This window comes from Ruditapes philippinarum, unplaced genomic scaffold (assembly GCF_026571515.1).
Source record: "Ruditapes philippinarum isolate M1 unplaced genomic scaffold, ASM2657151v2 ctg860_1_1_1_1, whole genome shotgun sequence".
Classification (NCBI taxonomy): Eukaryota; Metazoa; Mollusca; class Bivalvia; order Venerida; family Veneridae; genus Ruditapes; species Ruditapes philippinarum.
This window is the reverse complement of record NW_026854357.1, coordinates 1-27,956: the sequence shown is the minus strand read 5'-3', so window position 1 is coordinate 27,956 and position 27,956 is coordinate 1. Positions and strand designations below refer to the sequence as shown.

At 34.0% G+C, this 27,956-nt stretch overlaps 1 protein-coding gene across 1 annotated transcript; it reads right to left on the bottom strand.

The window, feature by feature from the left end:
- Positions 1 to 13,665: 13,665 nt before the first annotated feature.
- On the bottom strand, positions 13,666 to 18,973 carry LOC132739913 (uncharacterized). The gene is made up of 2 exons (XM_060727743.1): positions 18,563 to 18,973; positions 13,666 to 13,869 (listed from the first exon to the last, which is right to left on the bottom strand). Exons 1-2 carry the CDS (start codon positions 18,971 to 18,973, stop codon positions 13,666 to 13,668), a joined length of 615 nt encoding a protein of 204 aa, XP_060583726.1.
- Between the last annotated feature and the right edge of the window lie 8,983 nt (positions 18,974 to 27,956).

The following is a 27,956-nucleotide window of genomic DNA, read 5'->3' as shown; positions in this document are numbered from 1 at the left end:
ATAAAATAATATCTAACACTCTTTAAAACGATTTCATGTTCATTTTTTACATGCACGGTTCATTTAACTTCAGAGATGGTCACGTGACCTTACAAAGCAGGCACAAAGGGCAGACACAAAGGGAGTCTTGCGGATAGAATTACCGCATTTTTACTGTTAAACAGGTACAGGTGTAGGCGAATTTAGGTTAAAAGTAAAACAACTGTGTTTACGTATTCGTTAAAAACTGTTACAGAGTTTAGAAACACTTTATTGCTTCACACTTTTCAAATACATCTTCTGCAGTACGCCCAGCATATGTTCAACGCAATGATTGTATTTGTGTTTACAACAATACTGTTGTGAACTTTTATGTTTGTGTTTAGCTGATACATATTCTGTTCTAAATTAGCACTTGTGTAAGAAGCTATGACCTTATAGACAGACACATGCGCGTATACGTTTTTGGAACCGACCGATACAAGTCAATGTGTGTATAGTTTCTTGTAGGACACAACGACTAGCCCCTGACGATGTTGTTTAACAAATCTTACATAACTGATTCGGTGCGTAAACCACTCGGCCATGCCATCACTGTTCATTTTCAGAAGAGACGTTTATACAGCACAAATTCATTATTTGTTTACATCAATATTGACAAATAGGGGTGTCTATAATTCTTATATGAAAGCATACTATTTATCGCTGAAATATTTAACCAACTAAACAATTACTCATTTTTTATCCGTTAAGCGTAATAGCATAGTCGTAGTGTGTTTGCTTCGTCAGTGTAGAGACCCTGGTTCGATTCCTGGAAAAGGCATTTTTCCGTTCTTATATTTTTGTTCTAAAATATATTTCAACGAACCGCATTTTAGTTGATTGTGAATTGATTTCACACAATCCTTTTTGAGAACATTTAGTTGTACACTCCTTCGCTTTTAACAGGTTAAGTTAGAGGCAATACCGTCGTGATTAGAGTGATTAATGAGAAATGGAAGAAAATTAAATATATAGATATACAATTGAGCCGAAATTGTTAAAAAGTGTAGCAAACTGAATTCAGAGTTTTAAATAGAATTAAATTGACAATACTATTTAATATGTTGAATGACTGATAAAATCAAATACATTCAATTTTTCTAAACCATAATAAATCAGGATAATATGAAAATGTTTTCTGAAAGATAAAACCATAGACAGAAAAATATGTTGCACAATTGTAGATGTAAACTCGAAAAAAAAGAGAAGATTTTCTTAACATGACCTTTTCTTAACCCGAAGTCTAACCACTACGCTATTCGGATTTACGTGTCCATATCCACTTTTATTATTCTGAATTGCAATAAAATGCAAAATTTAATAACTGCATGAATAACTTGCACAACCCATTATATCATAATGGACCGATTAATGTAAACGTTATCGTGTTCGACTTATACAGGTACACATTTATAAAAAAAAATATCAGTTTTTGAAAAATTGTTAGATAATTAATAAGTTTGTAAAGCTTGTTTGTACATGTTTATCACACCACATTATTAAAATATTTTGACAATCTATTTGAATCAGAGACATTGTTTACTTCCGTAGTCTTATTTATAGCACACGAGAGTACAATGTTTGTTTTTACAAAATCATAGTTTAGTGAGACATATATCTCGCAAACGACACGGTCTTACATTGTCTTACATTAACCTCTTACAAAGAATATACATAGACATTTGTGAACTTTCCTTTTACCAATAGATAATATTGCCGTATCAGTACAAAAAATAAAATCATGTCTTTTATATTAAGTACGGAGTAATAAACCAAGAAAGCAAGACGAACAATTCTGTAAAATCTCATATCTCTATTACAAAAAAAATCCCAGGAAACTGCACGCAATTTATCAGTATTGTCTAATGAAGCTTTGTTTGTATATCCTGTCTGACATTAACATATAAAAGTCGTATTTCCTATTGCAAACAATTAAAGGTGAAAACCAATTTGAAATGACCTACCAACAATTAACGTCGGTAGTGTGTACCGGAAGTTTATTATAAGCTTTTGATATATCTACAAACAAAATGCAGTAATTGGCAAATCAATATTAGAGATTAAATGTTCGCTTCAGACTGCTTTATTGTAACATTTGTGTTCAGGCAAATGTCAAATATTTACACTGCTTCACAATTTGCCTATTAGTAAGATGAAACTAAATGAACGTTCAGGTTCACATATTTAAATACATCAAGCACTCTTTATTTGAAGAAGTAATTGGTTGTGAACATGTTTATATAAACATAACAATAATTTGATAGCTATAGTTATCTCTAGGAGTTAAAAAAAAACTTCAAATACAACATGTTTGGAGTAACATACCGAATGAGCATTAAACGACCCATTATACATCATTAATGCTATCCTTTCTTTTTTCAAAAAACAGTCTTTTTGGGTATACTGTTATGGCTTTCAGAAACATACTCATGAAATATCTTTTGCATCTTTAGTTCACTTGGCAATTGGTATCATTATAGATACTTATTCTTATTTTCTCTATTTTAGTCATTTGTATGGAAGTGGTTACATTTTGGTACCTTTTACGGCGCAGTTCTTGCGATCAATGTATTGAAATTATAAAAAGACCTTTGAAATTTATTAATGCACACTGTTTGGCTGCAAATAAAGATACTGGGTGTAATCGCTATAGAATCATAAAACATAAATTAATATAAATATACAGAGCATACAATAAAAATGACCCCTTTACCATGCATAAGTCACACAATGGAATAACATGCATATTATTGCTGGTAACTGGATGTTCTGATGACATCATTGAGGATATTGCTTACAGACATGACTTCATATACGAGTATTTTATAATTATCAACGTCATTTGAAAAAAACAATATTTTCGTACTATAAAAGCCTTCAAAATTACAGGGAATTTACAACATCATTAGTCTGAAGGTTCAATGACATTGTCTTGTTTGACACCGTCCCTTAACTTCTCATCAAAAATACGTTTGGCATAATTATATATACATTACTTTCTCATTACCCTTGATACTAAATTCCTCATAGAAAACACCTGACAAGAGCTTAAGATGACTCTTTGAACTTTATCAAAGTTTGTAATAAAAATTGGTTTTCTTTCAAATCATAGAATCAACTAACTTAACATAGTATTTTTTGCCTTGATCCTTATTTCGTTATGATTTTTAATATTTATTTCATATTCGAACAACCAAGACCAGTGTATTACCTGTCAATTAAACCACTTAAGTATATATACTTTTGTTAAAAAAATAAAACAGTGTATCAAAATTGCTGTAGACATTATAATGTTATTTGCTTGGTTGGGTTTCACGTCACACTGACACAGTATATGTCATATGGCGACGTTCCAGCTTCACTTGAACCTCGGATGGCCGTCCGTGCATAATTTCAGTCACGAACAGGCACGTGAGTAGAACCACCGACGTTCCGAACGTTAGCTAGATTAATAGCTTCCTCACATGAAACAATCAAAATTAACTGTCGGATTCGAACCCACAGCGGTGAGGGGCAAGTGGTTTTAAGTCAACGACATTAACCACGGACGCCCCTTTCTCAGATGTAGAAAAAAACGTGCAGAGAATTGCATTACGTACTTACAGACTATTAAGGAAAAACATGTTTGGTAGTTTTACTTACAATATCAAAATATTAAGCAAATTTCTAACACATATTGATTTCATACAAGAGAATAAACTTATTTCAATCATTTCCATTTTAAGATAAAGTGTAAAATGTACTTCTCAATTTAAATTCAAAATTTATAAAACATTGTTGAGATATGTAGTATCGAGGTACCTTTTCAACTAGTACTGGTCGCTCAAGTCTGACAATTTCAGTGTGTGCATGGGAACATTTAGCCAAGGATAAAGTACGGACACCTGATTTGTGTAGAAATGCTTAACACTACTAATACGCAATGCCGTGGTGACGGTACAGATACGTTGCAATTTAATTTTGGTAAGTGAAAGTAAACGCGTTTACAATGATCGTTTTTTTATTGTTTGAACAGTAAGATTTGCATATTCATAAAATCTCTGAAAAACAAAGAAATACCTCGAAATCCCTGCAGTGTTATTAGATAAGAGAAACACAGCACCACATTCAGAATGTACTTTTAGTTTATTACGCTTAGCTTGTCGTTGTAGACGACAATAAAATATTACCCTCATTTGTTGTCTTTCACTGTAAGTAACAAAATAATTACAGAAACATTCTACGTCCATGCTTTTTCAATAATTAACGTTATTTACAGAAAGACAGTAAACGCCGGTAGTGTGTACCGGAAGCCCATTTAAGGCTTTTGATTTATTTGCAAATAGGCGGAAATTTGCAAGGCAAATTAGCGAACAAAATTAAAACTAAATTGGTTAAATGTGATTTATGTTGCAGACGAATGTCAAATATTCTTCAAATCTTGCAAAATTCATGATGTCAATATCTAAAACATTTTATTCTCCAATAACTCATTTTACCTGATTTTAATTTAAACAAAGTACATCAATCGGTAACCATTTGTAGATATAATTACTATTTGCATACCAACGATACAAATATTCATTTTTCTCTGAGCAAACAGGCGATGGACTAGTGTTGGTTAGTCGTTTTTGTGACAAAGTTAAAAATTGCGAACCTGATATGTATTTCATTCCTCGTCTGTAAGATTATGTACGGGACTTGTACCAGAATGAAACAAAACTGCTCGTTTGAAAAGGATTAAATGTTTGAATAAACATATAAGAATAAAAGTATAAAATCTGGATCAGATCATCCTCAATATTTGGATCAAATATAAATTGCGCATATATTGTAAAGTAAATTATCCGTTTTAAATTTAATTATTAATTCATGTAAAATTTGAGATGCTATTAGTAAATTAGTAAACGAAAGATACTTTTTATAAACATTTATATTGATCCTGGTCCATTTAATGAACAGTGGTCCAGGATGTTGAAGGCGATTCATGTTAAATTCCGTGAGGAGAATATCACAACATTGTGGTAAAGCCAGCTGATTAGTTGTTGGCTGCGTGTGCCATTGGTACTTTTGGTTTCTTATATTGTACCGATTGTTATTATCTTTCAAATGATTTAAAATATATGCTAGAACATCGCCATATTTTGTCGGTGTGACGTAAAACCCAATCAATCAAACATACGAAAACTTCAAGCCTTATTTAAAGAGATGCTTCATATCAGCACCCATTTCATGTGTGAAAGGACTCATTACTTTAGCATTACAAGTTTCACAATTATTTCTCCCTTGAACTATGAATGAGTTCTTCCTATAAATTGTTCTATTTTACTCTACCTTCTGTATTTCTTGCTCATACATCAACTTTCACATCATTATAATACGACAAAGTATATAACTCTAGGGTCAATACTTCCAGAATTATCTGTCATTTAAACTTTGATTAAGGGATTTACATTTAATGTAATAATCGTCATCAACAACTACATCGCTTGAATATATTCGACGTCCCATTTAATTGAGAACGACTAATGAATCGAAGTCCCGATAAGTCGATTATTTAAAATTTAAAGTCCCTTCCTCTTCGACTTACCCAAGTTTTACTATTAAATGATACAGCATATTTACTTTCTTTTTATTACATTCAGCATTTGTATGGCTGCACAATTGAAAAAATCTTAATTTTTTAATGCAAAAACCGCCATATATCTTCAGGTTTTTAAGTTTTTCGTATGTTACACATTACAATAAATAGCCAAATATCAATTTACACAATTCCATAATGACAAATTATATTGATTTATAAATTACAAGGTTTGATCTGAAATAACCCTGCATGAAACTGAGCACCCGCATTTTGCTCATTTGATAACTTTTTTTTAATATAAAATAGAAATATATTTGAAAAATGTCACATTGGTATTTTGAAAATGTCCCCTTTCTACTGGAACATGGCGAAAACAGAAAAGGGTATGCATAACTTATTAATACAACGTTACTAACAGTGCTACTGACAGAAGCCATCTTCAGACAAAAGTGTTATTTGAACATGCCCCTTTTCCAATATTATTAAATAAAACGTTCAAACATGTCGAAAGTAGAAAAGGTTTTGCATTGCTTGTTAATACAATGTAATTTAAAGTAAAACTGGAGCCATGGCAATTACAAAACTGAACTTCATTGACACTTTTATATACCCCTTTTCCAATATTTCTGAATAAAAAAAACAGACTAGGTGAGCAAAGGGTTCGCATTAAAAACCTTGTTACTACAATAAAAAGATGAATTGAGATTCAGACTAAATGAAATCCCTCATCTCATTCTTAATATTTTTTATTTGAAAGTACACTGTATTGTATACTCAACAAAAATAGAAACGTGACACTTTACTTCTTTTAAATATTTTATAATTTGTTATTTAAATCAAAAGATGTTTAGTCGGTATTCATGTACTATTTAAACACTAGACATATTTTTTGTTTTGACCAGTAGAATGCAGCTAAGCGTACAATTTTAGTTTTTGCACGTGAACCCCGTTCATGCTAAACGATGTTAGATAGGCAGTGATGTAAGGCACTATACATGTGTTCAGTATCAATTTAGTGTTATTCGAACCTAAACTTGATAGCTTTCACAATGCCACGTTTATCAGAAGCAGACAGAAATCAAGCAATAGGAATGCTGCTGGATGGGGCATCTGTTGTTGACGTGGATAGAACGTTTAACTGCAGTCGCAACACAGTTCATGAACTTGTCAGTCGCGCTATAGACTTACAGGTGATGTGCACGATCGTCCAAGGTCAGGTAAGCAAAGGGCAACTCATCAAATGGATGGCCGTGCAATTGCTTTAACTCACTTACGCGACAGTTTCAGACCGGCGACCTTGACCTTCACTTAGAGCGATAGGTGGCCACAACCGATATTGAATCAAATGAAAAAAATCGCATGCATTTAAAAACTGTTAATGAAATTATTTAAACCTATCTGCACGTAGTCAAAACGTTATAGCCACAAAATTGATAAATTGAATTTGACCCCTTCCTTTTAAGTAGCGTAATCTTACAAACTTAAACATAATTAATAAACAACAAAATGCGTATCAATGTTGTGCATGCATCTCTTTGTCATGCCCAACATTCGTTTAAACATTTCTGTCATCAATTCCCTGACAATTATAATAAAATATACAGTCACGTTTCTGTTTTTGCTCAGTGTATAATGCATTTTTTGCAGAAAGTAGAGCAGTAAACACAAATGTTTCCACAATTTCATCTCTTGTTTTATAAGTCATTTACTTTAATATTTTAATTTCTGACAGTCTGCTCATAATGCATTTGCATGGAAATCATTACATCCGACTTCCACTGAACACGACATCTACCTGAAAGAAGAAATGAATATGAAAATGATAATGAATGGCAGCTAGTTCCCAGAATTATAACTCTTGAATGTCACCATTCTGTGTTTAATTTCCCTTTGTGTATACATTTTATTCTATTTACAGCAAACTTTCAATTGAGAGGTCTAAAAGTCCAAAAACAAATTTGAATTTCTAACATTGATCAATAAGGGCAAGATAATAAAGAAATAATACAGTAGGGGAAGAGCATTGCTTTGTTCGATCAATTCTTTTGGATAATACGCATCACATGTTTACATAACTTCATTTGCATATACTAAAAATTGTTTGGATATAAAGTTTTTCACACAATATAAAATTATTGTGTTTTGATTGTTAACAATTGTGACGTCACGAGGAGGCGTTCTCTAAAACCATTTAAGTTGTTAGCAAAAAGATGCCTAATACAAGTGGTAACATGGGCAAGTTAGACTGTGACTGTAAAATGGATGGCACAGTAACTGTCATATAACTTGGCAATATCACGTACCTTATATTGATAAGTAAGTGTGGTTATTATGAGTATAGATAGAACTTAAGATATATCCAACTTACCGCTTTAGGTTCACCGTATCCATTTGCAAAGTCTGAGAACTTGGAAAACATTGGACGCCCGAGTTTTACAAGATCATGTACTTTGTATTAAGAAGTAGTGTGTAAATTATGAAGCCATAGTAGTAGTGAGTAATTGATGAAGCCATAAGTACAGGGAGAACTAAAGAAAAATCCAACTTGTCGTTTTAGGTTAAGTGCATATGGATGGACAGACGGTTCAATAACTACATGCCCGGATGCATAAAAAAGGAAAAATAATTTTTTGTATGTAAAACTTATTACCTTTTAACACCAGTGTATGTTTTTCCTCTCTTTGTAACACTCTTATCCTGTCCAAATTGATTCATAAGTTTTCTAACCTTGATCTGAAGATAGAAACAGAACTTAAGTATGACATTATTATATACATTGTATGTTCAGTCATATATGTCTGTGAAATTGTGCATACAATTCAGCAATCAGCTATGGAATTGGCTAAGCTGCAGTCTGCTAATTTCAAGGTTCAAATGGATGGTTGTATGATTTACCCACCATTTATATGTTACAAATAAGCTAATTGATGCAATTGTTTATCAGAGATACCAGACTATTTGCCATATTGTTATGTGTCAGGACAATCGTAACAGGAAATTGTAATAGGCTCTACTTCAAATTTCACATTTATTTCTGTCCCGAGTAGACAAATGAACAACTGTAAATTTAGATTGACCATGCAGCAAGAGAAGTGAACAATTATTAAAACCACACAAAGCTTAAATAAAATCTAAGTGGGAATATAGACTATGAATAACCGTTAATAAGTTTATTTCTTCATATTAAACAGCATTTACATAAATTATCCAAATCAGTTAACCTTTAATGTCAAGAATAATAGAAAGAAATCAAAGTATAAAATAATTGGCGAATCAAATACGAGGTGTCGGTGCCTGACTAACAAAATTAAAGATCTTCAGAAAAAATCACTTTTTATTGAAGTTCAACGCTTGAATGTAACAATGCAAGGATTGCTGTAGATGTGTTATGTCCCCAAAAATGTTTGTATAAATAATTTTACAAGATAATTTCTTTATTTAAGATTAAACGAAGAAATGAATGGTTAGATAATGCCTTTTTCTGCTTCGGAGTGACTCATGCGAGAAACCCCACCTTTTATACAAGTGGTTCAATCTTAAACAATGTTCGTCAACAATTCAAACAATTTTCAACAGTTCCAACACCTCTAACAGTAAATAAATAAAAACATTAATTGTAATATATAGAACAAAATTATTGTATTCATTGATACTCAACAATTATTATGATGTACACAATTAACATTTTAAGGAGTGGTAGCAGATCATGCACCAAATACGTATAAAATAAAATGAAACTTTATTTCTAACAGTCCCACTGAAAAGCCCTTTAAATAAAATCAATCAGAGCTGATGTCACTGCAATACTTTAGCACGCACTTGATGTATAGTGAAAGTAACATACAAAGTTGCAGACTTTATTAACAATAAATGTGATTATTAGGAAATTTGAGGATTATTAATTAATTTAAAGCTAAAGTGAGTAAAAGGTGAATAGACATCTATAATGCAAAACTACTTTTGTAAGTATAGGTAAAAATACAGTTGTTTGTGGTGAATGAACACTGATTTTGAACAACAAAAGTAGGTTGACAGATTTACCAGCGCACATCAATATCCAGCAGAGTTTGACTTTAACCAAGTTTTGTGCTTGCAAATTTTAGAATAATTTTTTTTTTTAATACTTTTAAATTAAGATACATCACAAATATATCCACTCCCTTAAAAAAGCAAGTATGTGAAATTGTAATTGACATGTCTTATTTTCCACTAGCATTGAGTAAGCATGCCATTTGGCCTAGGAATGTATTTTCTTCTTTGCCTTGCATATGTAAATATTATCTGCACATTTTAAATGCAAAAAAATTAGATAGCCATATAAATATTTAAAACAATATCAACTTTCCTTCTTGAAAGATACCTTTAGGCTGGTGTTTTTGTAGAACTTGAAGATGAAGATTGTCAGGATGGCGAAGAGAAAAGTAGTAAAAGAAGTAAGTTATCAGATTTAAATTAATCCGTAATAGCTTGACAGGTAAACAAAATCATGGTTTCATTATGCTTGACTTAAACTTTGACTGTGGCATATTAACCTTCTTTATGTTTTCAAGCAATATCCATGAAATTTGTATGATAAAAACAGGTTTAATTTATTACATTCTCTGAAATTGTGTTATGCTTCTTTGGTGCTCACCTCTTACTGTTTAAACATTTTTTTTTAATTTTTCATGATTTCAAATAAAGATTAATGCACATATTTTTCTAGCTAGTATAAGTATATTGAGATTGGCTGAGGCAGATGAAGGTATGGGATTTTAAGACTGCCATTTTGTTGAAAGCCATGTTGATTTTTAAATTTAATGCTGTTTCTTCCGAATAAGCATGAGCCTATTCATTATTGTCCAATTGATTTCTTTGAGGCAATGGCTATGCTTTTAGAAGACGATGGCAACGACAGCATGATAAAGAAAACAAAGACAGGACAAAGTAAGAGAAAAGGACCAATTATATCAATTATATTATCTTGCTAATATATCAGCTTTTATTATATACAGTCATCGTCTGTTATCTATAACATAAATTGTATTGTGCTTTAGCAGTCATAAAGATAACTGGACTATATAGCATTACAAGTCATTAGGTCAAAGATCACTGTATAGAAAGTGTGTTGAGTAATATACAGTAGAATTTGGTAAATAAGTGCATACAGCTTTACTGTTATTACATCTGTTTAATCTTTATCATTTCTTTGCAATAATTTTCAATGGTACTGGACACACAAAACATCGCATATATGCCAACCACAGGTATTGCTACAAACAAAAAGTTTGCAGTTTCATGTCACTGCATATAACTTCACAATGTTGCGATTTGCATGTAGTTTTGAAATTTAATCAAAATGTTATTGATGTACTAGCCTGAAAATATTTTAACTAGACAGTTCTGGATGAGTTAGAATGTCAAGAACATAAAGAAAACAACAGTAGAAATGAAATAGTAGAGTTATATCACACTGATGTTTTCAATATTTCACCGAAAAAGGTAAAATAAAAGTCAAACACGGCACATAAAAGTACCACTAAAATTATGATATAATACCAAAAATTAGTTTGGGCTGACACTTTATGAGTAGTTCTTTGATACATTATAAAAGGCTTCTCATTGGCTACTTCTGTCACGACATATCTATATGACAGCTGTTTTATGTTTTATTTTTTCCTTCTGGCTGGTGAATATATAGCTGTTAATATATGAAGATGCAAAGTTGGGTGAAATATTGAACATTTATGATATAGTTGTCCAGATAGATCACATAAGATTAAACTTGGCAGAATTGTTGAGTACCAAACTAAAATGTGATTCCAGTCTGACTTTTCTGACTTATAACATCCACCAGAGACTTAAAAGAGTTTTACTGTAAATTAGTTCATTTAAATTATTTAACAGTCAAAGGTATATAGTTATGTATATTCTTATGCCTCTTTTAAATTTAATGTACCTTTTACAGATAGAAAGAAGACACAGAGGCAGAAATGGACAGAAGGAGAGGAGAGCGAATTGAAAAGATTGTTTTACAGAAATTTTCAGACATTGAAGTGTCCAAACACAAATGAGCTAAAAATTGGAATAAAGAAAAGCTGCAAAGAAAATGGGGAAATGTTTAAGAGACCAATTGACAATATAAAAAAGAAAGTAAGCAATATGCTCATAAAATTGAGAGCATAAAAGTTGTGTAGTGTGTGTTGTGTGGACAAATGATAATGATAGTGTAGTTTATCATATCATATTATGTTAGTGATCTTCTGTTATTTTACAGGTACACCTTTTGCGTGCAAGCTGGTATCTCAATAACTACTGAAGGGAATGGATTGAAACTTCACACACTTTTTCTCTGTGATTATCTAACATGATTGGCACAAGTCCTATAACTCTGATTTGCTTTTTTGCATAATTATGCCCTTTTTCAACTTATAAATTCTTGGTGCAAGCTGGTATCTCTATTACTACTGAAGGGAATGGATTGAAACTTCACACACTTGTTTTTTATGATTAACTAACATGATTGGCACAAGTCCCATAACTCTGATTTCCTTTTTGGCATAAGTATGCCCCTTTTTCGACTTAGAAATTCTTGGTTAAGTTTTTGCGTGCAAGCTGGTATCTCCATAACTACTGAAGGGAATGGATTGAAACTTCACACACTTGTTCTCTGTAATTATATAACATGATTGGCACAAGTCCCATAACTCTGATTTGCTTTATGCATAATTATGCCCCTTTTCAACTTAGAAATTTTTGGTTAAGTTTTTGCGTGCAAGCTGGTTTCTCCATAACTACTGAAGGGAATAAATTGAAACTTCACACACTTGTTCTCTGTGATTATTTAACATGATTGGCACACGTCCCATAATTCTGATTTTTTTTCATAATTATGCACCTTTTTCGGCTTAGAAATTCTTGGTAAAGTTTTTGCTTGTAAGCTGGTTTCTCCATAACTACTGAAGGGTTTGTGCTTTTTTTAGAACAATTTTATGCATTCATAATAATAAAGCAGTGATTCACTCGATAAAACATCTGAATAACAAGCCTTTGTACTTTTTGTGACAATTTTATGTATTCATATAGGTAAGCATTATTATACTCAATGAAACACACTTGTGACAACTTTTCGAATAGTCGAGCGTTACTTGCCTCCGACAGTTCTTGTTATAAAGATACTGTATACTTTTTAATAAAGAGAAATAAGTTCATAGTTTACAAGGTGATAAATTTGAACAGTAACTCATATTATTTATATTTTTTTCTTTCTCAATGTGACGTCAATAATATTCATATCATTATTAAAAAGTCTTAACAAATTGATGTCAATTAACTAGAAATGTCATCCGGAGCCTAATTCACGATCCGGATACTCAAATCAGAACTCCGAATACATCCGGATGTTCGAATCGTTATTTCAGCCTGAGTCCGTTGATCTGACGTAACCAATTTTCGCGACCATTTTAACGTGAGAGTGCGCCGTTATTCATTTCTTTTAAATCGATTGTTTCTTATTATCAATTATTCAATATTGTTATTGGCCCTTACCCTTCGTCTCCTTTTATGAATATTATTGTTTCAAAGTGTATAATTAATATAAAAATGTGGACATAATAATTATTTTATAAGTAAGATAGTTCCCCGACATATTCTTTATCAAAGAACGACAACTCTTCCAGGACTACAGAAAATATTCATATTGAATTGAAAATAAAGCTTTCTTTGCTGGTCAGATATAATAACTCAATTATCATATAAGTATTTTCTTAAAAAACTGTTTTTATAAGTATCTGAAAATTATCTTATTACAAAAGAATATTCGCAATTGGCAATCACGCCAATCTAGGAAACTTGAAGTATTTCGCCTTCTCATAATATCACAATGTTAATATTTTATTGACAAGTTTAATTTACGACAATAAAACCCCATAAATCTGATACTATCGACAATGTCGCTTGAGAATCTGTTTCTTAAATTGTTTAACAACATACAAGTGGCACCGGAAATACGTTTTGACGGAACGGAAGTAGCTGGAACTGCAAGCACGCGGCTTGCAGTATTTGCGATGTTTGGATGCTTGTTTTCGTTTTTTTCCACCAATCTAAAGGTTCACAGTCCTGAGAAGGTTTGTCAGCGAGATAATTTGCGATTTTGACACATTCTTCGGGTCATTTTCAAATTTGCAGAAGTTAAGTTTACGACGTTTGGGAGTTTGAATGTATACACGTGCGGGGATACGTAATGGGATTTCGTCGATACTTTCATCTAACATCTCGTGCGTAGCCTTGCGTTGTTCGATGTTCATCTGTAAGGAAAGGTAAACGTTTGTATTAAGGGTCAAATTGGGATGCTTACATGGGTAAGATTCGGCACACTGAGAACGCGTATTGATTTCAGAGCGGATAGCACTTAACTTTTATTTTAACACTATGATCAGCACTTTGTCTTTTTAAACATCCATTCCGTAAACCGAACACAATTGGGTATATCTCAGAACAAGAGACGTGTGATTCTGTAGACATAGAAGTAGTGGTATCAGTAAAATCCTTAAGAACAAGACACTGTTCACCAGATAAATACCACTCGTAAACTTAAAATTAAAAGTAACGAATAGATTTTTATTCTTACATAATTAGTAATATTTAATTGAAAAGGAGTTGCTTTATGAAAGCCAATAAGAAAGACTTAATTTAAAGTTGTTTTAAAAATTATGGCCGAATAATTAAACCGACACAGATTAATAATCAAAAACTTCACAGAAGAGTATAAAACATTTGTACGTGCACCAATTACCGAATTCAATATCAATATAAATATCCAAGAGGTGTGACATTTGTTTCACTGTCGGGACAAAAGAAGATATTGAGTAAGCAATTGTTTGCCGCAATCGGTAATAATAATTGAAACAATTATTGTATACTTAATGACAATTAAAACGCACGGTCGGGATAATATCAGTCTAATAAAGAAAATATATTTCTTTTAAATATGTTTTACAGTTTCATAAATCAGAATGCATTCCGGTCAATTTAGATACCAAAGTTATGAAAAATGGTTGCATTTTATTGAAGTTAAAAGAAAACAGATTGAACCAATTCATGGTTTCTTCGTGAAATTAAATTATCTTTTATTTTAAAATGTAAATTATTTACTTGTTTTCCACACCTTTCTAGAAATGTTAGACACAAATGAGCAATTAAAACCTTTATAAAAATGAATATTAAACTATGCCAATGGTCAGTTTTAGAAATCGTAAAAGCTCATTTGGAAATTGCATATACACACTTTTCCTCTATAAAAGGTGCTAAATTTCAAACACTACTGAATACTTGCTAGCAAATTGTATGCAATGGTTCTATAAAGAAATAACTGCTGGGTAGATTTAGCACAGTTTCAGTCTGGTCTATCTTAAAAACAAAGCGCCAACCGTTTTGTTGTCCATCGGTCTACAATTTCTCGGCTTCGCCATTGTTTTCGAACTACACTACAGGCCAAAAGGCGTCAGATTCCACAGGCGACTATTTCCACCGTAATGTCTATGAGGCGACGATGTACATCATTCTGTAACAGACGCTGATGGAGGGCGTTGTCGTTTCTAAAGATCCCGACGGTGACATTACGAATAGACATTTATGAGTGACTTTGTTTTGGATTTTCACTTTGGTTTTTGCCTTTGTTTGCATTACTGTGATGAAAAAGTGTGATTTGGGGATTTCCTGATTTTAACATTTTGAATTTTTTTCAGTCGTTAAGTTTGCGTTTTGTATTAGAGTTATGATATATATCTTATAGCGTCGTTAGTGTTTTGTTTTCATGTAATAAAATGCATATAGTGCTGGCGTGCGTTTTCATTGTCCTTAAGTATATTTCAAGGACAGTGCACCAGCATTATATATTTTCTTCACGTTATTATTGATTTTTTATGGTTTGCATATATACGTATATGTATGTTTACGTTGTGTATTGTCATATCTTAGGTAGTGCACCAGCATTATATATTTTCTTCACGTTATTATTGATTTTTTATGGTTTGCATATATACGATTATGTATGTATACGTTGTGTATTGTCATATCTTAGGTACGCGCTAAAGAGATGCAATCACAATGACGAGGTCGGTTATCTCAACGCAAGTATATGACACATAATTATGACATGTTTTAGTTCATTGTTCTGGAAAAAACAACAGAAATACTTCATACGAATATCCGGATCTGAAAAATTAATTTCGGACATCGAATCGCGATTCGTACGTTCGGATATCTGGACTCCGGATGACATCCCTACAATTAACTCCTGCATTTCTTGCAATACGCGTTTCCACGAGGCTTGTAGCTAATTCCAACACACTAATAATGAAACCACTCATTGTTGCGGCTCTGATTGTCACAGGCACTCTTATTTCTGACTAAATCAGTATAGTTCTTCGGATTCATTGGACTGATTATTACGACTGATGTTTAAACACACCACTGAAAGAACCGTTTGTTATGGTGTGCTACCTGATGCTGCTGGTTACAGTGTCTGACTTTAAGGGTTATATTTTCCTACAATTTCCAGAAGGATGCTGCATTGGAGAAAGTTTTGCCCCATAACGCCCCCCACCAAAAAAACAAAAAAAAAAACAACAACAACAAAAAACAACCTAGTTAAACACGGTCTGTTCAACATGAATATCGTTTCTATGTCCAGACAATAAAAAAGCCAAATTCAAGATTCCAACAGCCCAATTGAGTTTGTATTTGTAAATAATATTGATGGTTTGTTTTCGAACGTTTATCAACGATGTCATCAATTACTAAGTAGTCACATTTGTCAAAATCCTCATTCAATATTGAAAGGACACTTCAACACTACAGTTGTTGTTCCGCAGCAGTCGCTTAAAACTACACCATCTGGCGATCCTCCAATGAATAAGACTTTTGTAGCAATGATGAAGTCTGAATTTTTTTAACACACGTTTTTGTCTTTCTTAATTGGAAGCCTTTAAAGCGTTTTTTCCATTATCATTTCCTCACTTTGTTGCCTGTTTGTTAAAGGTTTAATACAAGGATAGCAGATTATTTTGATAAGTGAGACAGAAGAGTCATTTAGGTCACTTGTACACACGACCTTCACCTGTGAAGTTGTTTCCCGAGAAGCGCGGAATGTATTCCAGAGTTTGAAAAGAGACTGTTCACGTGCCTTTCCCCCACCCGGCCGTTGACAAACTAGTTATATGCTTCTAAGCTTGTAAAGGCTTTTAAAAACTTCTTTGGTGTAAGAACTAGGTGTCCAAAGAGGTAATAATGCCCCCCCCTCTTGCAAAGAAGTGGGGGTTTATCGCTTTGCATTTGTCTGTCGGTCAGACCGTCGATGCGTAGACCAAATGGTTTCCGAGTGATAACTAAAAAACGCTTAGGCCCAGGAACTTTAAACTTAGTATAAGGATTAGTCATGACCAGAAGATGATCACTATTGATTTTAAAGTCAATGACTCAAAGGTCAAGGTCACATTGACCTTGTAGGAAAAAACAGTTTCCGATCAATAACTTAAGAACACATAGGCCTAGGAACTTCAAACTTTGCATTGACCTTGTATTTTAAAACGGTGCTTTCTGATCAATATCCCAACTCATGGGCCCTTTACCTTCAAACTTCACAGCTGCATTGGTCTTGGTCAGTAGATAATCCCTATTTATTTAAGGGTCAAAGGTTAATGTAATATTGACCTTGTATGTAAAGACTGTTTCTGACAAATATCTCAATAACTCAAGTTGCCTTGGTTGATATTTTTTATTAAACTTAAATTCATTTTGGTATACACATTTCAAGGTCTTATGTAATATAACAACTTGGCTGTCATTAATGAGGCCTTCAAAATTCAAAACATTTATTCAATTAGTTTTTGGTAAGATTTGTAATAACTTTGTCATAAAATTGCTGCACACAACTCTTGCCGTCAAAATTACCTAGTGACTTGTCATGACCAGTGATTAACCCTTATTGATTTTTTGGTCATGAGGTCAAGTCAGTTGTACTAACTTGATCACACGACTAATTTGCTGCCAATAGGGGGCATGCATGTTTTACAAACATATCTTGTTTACAATGTCAATGTAATTCACTGTAAGTAAAAATGAAACATCACTAGACCATGGTAATATCTGATATTATCATCGTCACGATTTAATTTCGTTCCACTCAATCCAACACGATATGTCTGCGCTTCAGTATTATATCTCCTTTCACCTCCTCAATTATCCTACCCCTTGTGGACCTTTACCTTTCCTTCGGCTTGATAGCCTGCCCATCTGTCTGCATTCGTCTAATACTTAACTTTGACCTTAAGTAAATGGAAAAATATACCTTTGTTCTTTGGTTGATGAGGCATCATTTATGTCTTGCTCTTTTAAATTTATTTTGGAAAATTATTTTTTAAATTTGCATTATTTATTATTTATAGTGTTACTTTTTTAAAATTAAAATGATAAAATGTTTACCTAAAAGTCTTCTTCATTTTTTACCATATTTGAGAAATGTCTACGAGTTGTTTATCGTTGTACTCCGGCCACTTATCCTTTCTCATCTCCCTCACAATATGCATTGTCACGACTTTGCTAGGCTCCTCCACATAATGAAATATCACCTCTAGGAAGGTGTCCTTGATCTGCTTCTTGACACTGGGTGGCACTGGAACGCGGTCCTTTCTCTTTTTGGCTGAAATAAGACTAAGTGTAAAAGAAGCATCACTGCCGGTAACCGACGGCGGAACAATTCCGCTGCCGGCGGCAGTAATAAAAGAACTGTTACTTGACTACCTGTGGTCCTGATACTCGAACGTCCTCTGGCTTGATATATCGTCTTCTACATTGAAGAGGCCAACCATCAATCCCGGTGTGTCATATGTAGGCTTCTGCAGCCCCTCCACTCAGGTCCCAATTGTTCGAGCCTCATTCGAACCTTCTTGCAGCCATGACTGTTCTCAGAAAGGTATCTGAAAAAGAAATCAAATTTACCTGCCCTGGTCCTGTAACTGATGCTGACTGTGGAGCTGGTCCTGGTGCTGGAGTTGGTCCTGGTGTTGGTGCTGGTGTTGGTGCTGGAACTGGTTTTGGTCCTGGTGTTGGTGCTGGTGCTAGTGTTGGTGCAGGAGCTGGTCCGGGTGTTGAAGCTGGTCCTGGTGTTGGTTCTAGTGTTGGTGCAGGAGCTGGTCCTGGTGTTGGAGCTGGTCCTGGTGTTGGTCCTGGAGCTGGTTCTGGTCGTGGTGTTGGTGCTGGTCCTTTTGTTGGAGCTGGTCTTGGTGCTGGTGTGGGTGCTGGTCCTGTAACATTTACCTCCTCTGGAGCTTGGTTCACAGTAGCCGAGCGTGCCTTTCTTGTCAGGTATTGTGTCGGCATCTGTTGCCATCCTTGGTTGCTTTTTATCATCGGCTTCTAGGGCGGAAATTCTGTCCTGGTGCACAGCATACCACGTGTCAGCAGTGCTCTTCCGGAGGCAAGGCTTCTTGCTGACGACCTCTGCTGAGTTTGGGTCAGCTTGCATACTGTATATTGTGGTGGTTTTCCTGAAAAGAGTAGTAGAAAAGTTACCTGTCATTTTTGCCGCTTCCCAGGCGATTCGGCACATCCTTCCCACAGACTCTGTTGCAATCGGCATGAATCGTCTATCCCTGACCAGCTTTGATCTTAAGTCGACCTGACTCACTAGAGTAGAAACCGTCCGTCTGTATATTGATAAATCTGCGAATAAAAATTCATCTTAAACCAAAAAAGCAACTTTACCTGTAGAGGAAGTATTGTGCCTCGACACGGACATGGTGTACCTGGTCTTTCCATCCTTGTCGTGCATCTGTGCCCGGTCCACATCGATGAGGCGTAGATTACCTAAAACAGAAACCCTGCATGCATTGGTCATGGTTAATAAAACCATAAGGCAGCACCCCATATCATACAAAAAATGAATGGGGTTCCGCCGAAACCTTACCCTTAGTGCTCTGACATACTCTGATTTTTCAAACGCAGCAGGTACCGTCGGTGCTGGCAGGTTCTGGGCTTCCTCCACCAGCCTCTCCACTGTCGTCTGTTGATCAGCCTTTCTGGCCGACTGCTGGCATCCATTGACGATCTCCATAATTCCGTCGTATTATCATCTGTGAATGAACTGTTGCGACTTACACCATCTCAGGAAGTCCGATATCTTAGTCAGTACCCGGATAATAGTGCCATTATCCAGGTACGACCTCAAGACGGAGTCATGAACTCGAACAGCGGCCGGGATTATCCTTGAAAATTCTCCATCCCTAAAAGATAAAGAAGCTAGAAAACGATAAACATACCCACCGTCTTCATTCTGGTTTCTAGGCTTCTTGCTACTCCCCACATAATCGCGCCGGAAATCGCACTCTTTTCACATGTAATAGTTCTTGAACTCCGTCTGCAGTGCCGAGTCTCCCGTCCTCTGTTTCTCTTCCCTACAAATATAACACTCGCGAGCAACTGTTACGTTAGTAGCTATGACGAGTACAATAAAGACAGCAAAGTATAAAAAATATTTACAGTTTAAAGTAACAAATCACTATTATTTACCGAAAAAATAAAGACTTAATTAAATTTATCACTTATATTATCAATTTAAATGCAAGCAGTAATTTATACAAAAATAATTAACACTAAAATCAAATGAAATTGTTAAAAATTATATATCATCTGCTATATGATAGCAATTAAATAATATCAGTGATATATACTGATATATTAAACAATATTACACGCAAGAAGCGAATTTCGGTCCATCCTGCTATACTATCCCCTTTCTGACTTTTTCTTTCTTGTCTATCTTTCTATCTTTCAATTGTATTGGTTGTTTGTACCAACGTAGGAATGTCCATTTTCGTACTTAGATTGTTTTTACTTTCTGTGAGGTAATTAGAATGGCAAAGTACGGTGGAGGGACGGGCGGGCGCTTGAAACGCTAACATCCCGCCTGGTAGAAGGTGGAATTCGCCGAGAGGTCTACGTCCCCTTCTTTTCGCCGTGAGTCCGGTTGTTTGTTCCCACGTAGGAGAGTGTCCACTTTTCGTACTTTGATTTTTTTCTACTCTTAATATAAGGTGATTATGCGGGTCAACCCTTGAAATATTCAATTCAGCTCTGCGCCGCCATCTTTTCGACTTTACTCGAATTATTCAAATTGTCAAATTTTCCCTATTTACCTCTAACATTTATATATTAACAGTTATTTTAACAATGTTTTTTATTTAATTCTGGATTAAAACACGGTGTTATTTACAAATTAAGTACCCCTACCCGGTAATCACCTTATTAGCACATATAAGATATACGTAACTTTATACTTCCTCGTTATGATTCTGTACTTTACTACTGATAGTTATATTTTGAAAAAAATATTACAATAAAAATTACAATGAAAACATATGTTATGTATTTTTCTATACGGTACTTTATTTTTATTTCATTTTCCATTTTAGACATTTTAGCGGGTCAACCCTTGAAATATACCCAAAAAAGGCTCAAGTCAGCTATGCGCCGCCATCTTTTCGACTTGACTCGAATTGTTAAAATTGGCAAATGTAAATTTGCCCCTATAAATAATTGATAATTAATATAAATTTACATATATTTTAACAACTAAACAACAAATTACTCGTAAAACTAGTGATTAAAAAAAGCCTTATCGTTAGAAGGGGGCTAGACCGACCCTTCGACTCGCCGCGATTTCCCCTTATACCTGGCGGAATTTCAACACTTCGGCTGCTCGTCTTACGCCACTGTGCTTAGTCATTTTCACGGCGAAAAGAAGGGGCTAAACAGAGCTGTTGTCTCGTAGCGATTTACCCTTCTTCCCAGCGGGATTTTCATTCAGCGAGCGCTTGCTTTATTTGCTGCCACGGCTGAAACAATTTTCCGCCGTATTTCGCTTGTAAATAATTTATTTTTCATTCAATTTGAATGCAAATAGTCTTAAAATGTGCGTATGAAGATTTTCTCAATATTTATGTATGTTTCGTTTAAATTAAAAAGGGAAGGTAAATGGTATACTTAGACAATATTTAGGGTATATGTGACAATTTAATAAGGTTTTCTTTCGTCGAATGACAATATGTAATGTATTCTTTCGTTGAATGACAATATCTAAGGTATTCTTTCGGTGAATGACAATATTTAAGGTATTCTTTCGGTGAATGACAATATTTAAGGTATTCTTCAGTGAATGACAATATTAAAGGTATCTCTTTCGAGCAGTTGTGGTAGTCCTGAAAAGGACTGTTGGTTGTTTTTTTTTTTTGGTGAAGAGTTATTTTGATAAAGCAGATTTCAGTTTCTTCTTTACCATCGCTAACCCTTTTCTGTTAGATTGACTCCATCTTCGCGTATGTGACGACTGTCGATCTTTTTTCTTATTCTAATTTCTTATTCTTCACTTTGTTCAAGTTCCTGTTGAACTACAGCCTGGTGACCTCAAAGGAGGCGGGGCGCCGGGACTTTGTTCTCTTCCATAGGTCGACCACAGATTTTCTTATGGACCCCATCTCTTTTCGAATGTATGATATAAAGGCGTCCAGTGTCCGAATCATACTATCCGCCACCCGGTTTGACCCGTGTTTTGTCCAAATCTTCTAATATCCGTCTCTCAATCTTTGCCGACCAATCTCCTTGCAGACGTCATTGTCTCCGAGGTGAATGATCAACGTCTTGTTTTGTAGAGACGTTCTACTAAGTCGACGTACAATAGCTTCTTTGGCATTTGCAGCCCCCAAAAGCGTCTCCCTCGACTTTCCGCAGCTGACCTCGACCCCGTCCATTCCCTAAAATTTTTCAAAGTGACTTGAGCCAAGAAGTGCCATGATAGTACGGCAGAAATAAATGTATTTGATCTTTTTTTTTTTCTCAAAAATACTTTTATTAGTATTGACGTCCATTTCACTTTCACTTTCGATTATAACATGAATGTGTTTTAAAATTTCCTCAAGATCAAGTCAATTGGAGAGTAACTGATTCATTTTGACTGTCATTTATACTTTTAATTAAATTAAATCAAAAATCAAATTCTTCTTCACTTCGCTTGTTGTCATATTTTTCAGCTAGTTCAAGTATTGATTGATTCAAATTTGCTGTGATAATCTCTGTAGCATCACTTTCTTGAGATCTGACATATATTTGATATATGACACTTTATTTTAAAATCTTCCTTATGTGAAATGTATTCAATAACCTTTTTACTTATTTACTTATACATTACAGAGATGGGGCTAATTAATTTTAATGGTAATGCATTTTTTTCAAGTTTGCAGTTATTATGAAGGTTTAAACAATGATAATTTTAGAAAACAATAATGACATTCCAATAAAAAATGCCATTTTACATAATACACAACAATTAATTTTAATGAAATTTACAAATCTAAGCCGAAAATGTTATGGCAAAACTATACAAGAGGGCCATGATGGCCCTGAGGTCGCTCACCTGTATATAGGCCCCCCAACCCCCACCCCCAACGTTGCAGGGCCAATTTAACCCAAGGGCTTTTATTTGCACAAACTTGGTAGACACCCATAAGAAGATGTTTCATGCTAAACATCTAAGCTCTAGCTCATTGGGCTTTTTAAAAGAAGATTTTTTTTAAAGTTTTTACTATACACATATAGTAAAAAACAACGACACCCCTTGGGCCGGGCCAGTTTTGACCCCAGGGCTTTTATTTAAACAAACTTTGTAGACACTTACTAGAAGATGTTTCATGCTTAATATCTAAACTCTAGCTATTTGGGTTTTTTCAAAGAAGATTTTAAGTTTTTGCTATACACATATAAAGAAAATCAATGACCCCCGGGGCGGGGCCAATTTTGACCCCAGGTCTTTTATTTGAACAAACTTTGTAGACACTCACTAAAAGTTGTTTCATGCTTAATATCTTAACTCTAGCTTTTTGGGTTTTTTCAAAGAAGATTTTTTAAGTTTTTGCTATACACATATAAGGAAAATCAATGACCCCCGGGGCGGTGCCAATTTTGACCCAGGGCTTTTATTTGAACAAACATGGTAGACACACATTAGAACATGTTTCATGCTAAATATCTTAGCTCTAGCTCTTTGAGTTCTTTAAAAGAAGATTTTGTAAGTTTTTACTATATGCATATAGGGAAAATCAATAACCCCCCGGGGCGGGCCAATTTTGACCCCAGGGCTTTTATTTGAACAAACTTGGTAGACACTTATTAGAACATGTTTCATGCTAAATATCTTAGCTCTAACTCTTTTGGTTCTTTAAAAGAAGATTTTTTAAGTTTTTACTATATGCATATAGGGAAAATCAATGACCCCCTGGGGCGGGGCCAATTTTGACCCCAGGGCTTTTATTTGAACAAACTTGGTAGACACCCATTAGAACATATTTGATGCTCAATATCTTAGCCATAGCTCTTTGAGTTCTTTAAAAGAAGATTTTTAAGTTTTTACTATATGCATATAGGGAAAATCAATGACCCCTGGGGCGGGGCCAATTTTGACCCCAGGGCTTTTATTTGAACAAACTTGGTAGCCACCCATTAGAACATGTTTCATGCTAAATATCTAAGCTCTAGCTCTTTTGGTTCTTTAAAAGAAGATTTTTTAAGTTTTTACTATATGCATATAGGGAAAATCAATGACCCCCCGGGGCGGGGCCAATTTTGACCCCAGGGCTTTTATTTGAACAAACGTGGTAGACACTCACTAGAAGATGTTTCATGCCAAATATCTAAGCTCTATCTCTTTTGGTTTTTTACAAGAAGATATTTAAAGTTTTTTCTTTCGGTTGCCATGGCAACCAGAGTTCTGCATGGAATTAAATTCTTTGAACAATTTTTAAAGGTGACCACCAAAGGAACATTCCTGTGAAGTTTGGATGAAATTGGCTTAGTGGTTTATGAGTAGATGTCATTTAAAGTAAAAGTTTATGGACGGACGGACGGACGGACGACGGACGGACGCCGGACGAAAAGCGATCACAAAAGCTCACCCTGTCACTTTGTGACAGGTGAGCTAATAAATCAGTCTGTGGTTAATATACTGCGGACGATATGGACTTAATTTCATAGAGAATTCCAGAATATCAACTATTAGCATAAAAAACCAACAACATTTTTATGAAAAGATAATGTCTCGTCTAGAGGATTTTAAGGCATAACTTTTGATTTATGCTTATTTATTGCACAAGTTTTCCAAATACTGCTAACTTAGTGCATTTCTTTTCAAAGTAATTTGCTCCATATCTGATACATTATATCTTCAGTTTTCAATATTGTAGTAATTCTACATATTTATTAATGGCTTGCACTGTGAAAGATTTACAAAATATAACCGTTTTACAGAAAGAGTGAACAAAAAAGATGTATTTGTTCCATAAATTACTTCTCACTTGAAAAGAAAAAAACAACGCTTTAAAATTACTAGTTTTTGTCTCCTTGTAATGAAAAGTTACTGTCTACAGACTAGTAACCATCAATACCGTGTGCCTCATAATAAATAGGTCTACTCCATGTTAGTATATTAGTACAAATAAGCTAACATAAAGGACAATGTAATAGAAAGAGCATCGAGACACGAGTCTATCTGATTTATACGAGGGGGCGTAGCCCCATGTATTAATCAGATTGCCGAATGTTTTGATGTTCTTTCTCTTTCGTATCACAGTCAAACAAAAAACACGTTCCCTGTTGTCACAATATGAAACCCCGGAGAAAAGAAACCAATGAACGAGCATCGAAATATGACATTTCTGTCGCTTTTCCTTTCTCTGTCGTCACAAAAAGTAAACCCTAGCAAAAATGAGCCAATCAATGGGCATTCTCTGGAGTGCGGGTAACTAATACCTGCATTCCAGTTAACTCATGGCGCATGTATATGTATACGACGTAACTCGGACGCATTTTCATCAGAAAGGTCCCCAAACTATGATACAAACATATACTTGTAGCCAGGTACCTTCAGATATCTATGTAATTAATTGAATAATATGTCAATTACCTTTCTGAAAGATTTAAGAGAAAAAAATGGTTTCACTTTGTCCTAAACTTTGTGAAACAATAACAATTCTTACTCTGCATTAAATGGAAAAACACCAAAAGAAAAAAGCAAAAAGCAAAAGATAACCAAAAGATTATAATGATTATAATGCAATGAATGTTTCTGAAAGTCCTATTGACAAAAATTTCACATTCTCTTGCATGGATATGCCTAATTTTGATATTGCAGCTTATGAAGAAATAATTACTCAGAGTGACAACATGCATACAAATATTTCTAATTGTTCTAGTCACTCAAATAACTGTCCAGCAGTAGACTCTACTAGTGTTAATTAGCTCGACTATTCGAAGAATATGAGAGCTATTGTAGTCGCCCCGGCGTCGGCGTCAGCGTCCGCGTCTGCGTTGGTTAAAGTTTTTTGTAAAGTCAAATATCTCAATTATTACTTGAGATATTCAATTGAAACTTACAATACTTATTTATAGTAACAAGCTACATCAGATTGACAAGTTGGATAACTCTGCCTACAATATTGACAGAATTATGCCCCTTTTTAACTTAGAAATTTTGGTTAAAGTTTTTTGTAAAGTCAAATATCTCAATTATTACTTGATATATTCAATTGAAACTTACAATACTTATTTATAGTAACAAGCTACATCAGATTGACAAGTTGGATAACTCTACCTACAATATTGACAGAATTATGCCCCTTTTTAACTTAGAAATTTTGGTTAAAGTTTTTTGTAAAGTCAAATATCTCAATTATTACTTGAGATATTCAATTGAAACTTACAATACTTATTTATAGTAACAAGCTACATCAGATTGACAAGTTGGATAACTCTGCCTACAATATTGACAGAATTATTCCCCTTTTTAACTTAGAAATTTTGGTTAAAGTTTTTTGTAAAATCAAATATCTCAATTATTGCTTGAGATATTCAATTGAAATTTAAAATACTTTTTTATAGTAACAATGTACATCAGTTTGCAAAATTGCATAACTCTGCCTGCAATATTTGCAGAATTACTTGCCCCTTTGAAACTTAGAAATTTTGGTTAAAGGTTAAAGGTCTTCAAATATAATTACTTGAAACTTTACACATGCACTTAGGGTCATAATTGGAGGGTCATAATTGTATGTCACTGACCAAGTTCCATAACTCTATCTTGCATTAAGGCTGATTCATATCCCCTTTTCTACTTAGTCTCTTGGTTAATGTTTACATGCAAGTTTTACATATCTCAATAACTATTAAAGATATTTATTTAAAACTTCACATATGCATTTAGGGTCATAATTGTAGGCCACTGACAAAGATTCATAATTCTATCTTGCAATTAAGCTGATTTTTCTCCCCTTTTTCAACTTAGAAATTCATGGTAAAGTTTTGCTTGTAAGCTGTTATCTCAATAACTACTGAAGGGTTTGTGCCTTTTTTGGGACAATTTTATGCATTCATAATAATAAAGCAGTTATTTACTTGATAAAACATCTTAATAACAAGCCTTTGTACCTTTTCTGTCAAATTTATGTATTCATAGGTAATTAGTATTATTATACTCAATAAAACACACTCGTGACATTACCTTCCGAATAGTCAAGCCAATACTGTATAATTAGACTCTCTCTAAGGCCTATAACATGAATTTATAAAAAAAAAATTAGCCCTTTTGTGAACTTAAAAAATTTAACATTATCAAGGCTCTTTTACTATCAAGCACTTCGAATAGTTGAGCGTGCTGTCCTACCGACAGCTCTTGTTATGAAAAATTCTTGCGTGATAAACCTAATGCCTGGTGCCATTCTTGTGATCGCTTTTTGTATTCATTCCAAGTATATCATCTTCCTAGGCACTCTGATAATGACATTATAAAGTCTCTTCACCTGAATTATTCCCATGACCTTTGCAAAACTTGTTGTACTTATTTGTCTAAGAACATTATGCCACTTTTGTGTTCTAAGTTGAATTCACTCCACATTGAAAACATACCACCAGAACTGTCATCTCTCAGTAATCTTGAAAAAAAATTACTAGCTAAAATACAAATTTGCATGTCTTTGATTATCTTACCAGGTGGGCAATATGCAGAAAAAGGTTTGGTCATTGGTTTTCCCTGTAGAAATTAATGCAACTATGTCAGCTTTGAAAACAAAAGACACACTTTGCTTGGTAAGGTTTGAACATGGAAATGTTTTAGCTTCCTCTGGAAATTTTCTTATTGATCCATTCAAGGTTTTGACAGCATTTGATTGGTTAACTAGGCATAATGCTCTCTATCAGTCCGAGAATAATGACAATAACATTAACTTACAACATTTCTCTTCTCTGCATACTCAACAGCAGGCAGATGATTGTGCATCAATAAGATCTGCTTCTT

What these genes read in the sequence shown, in the direction of transcription:
- LOC132739913 (XM_060727743.1), bottom strand. Translation starts at nt 18,973, where the DNA reads ATGATAAAAAGCAACCAAGGATGGCAACAGATGCCGACACAATACCTG. An exon ending in CAGTTACAGGACCAGGGCAG is followed by an intron (nt 13,870 to 18,562) that starts GTAAATTTGATT and finishes CTTTCCTTACAG; the next exon opens with ATGAACATCGAACAACGCAA.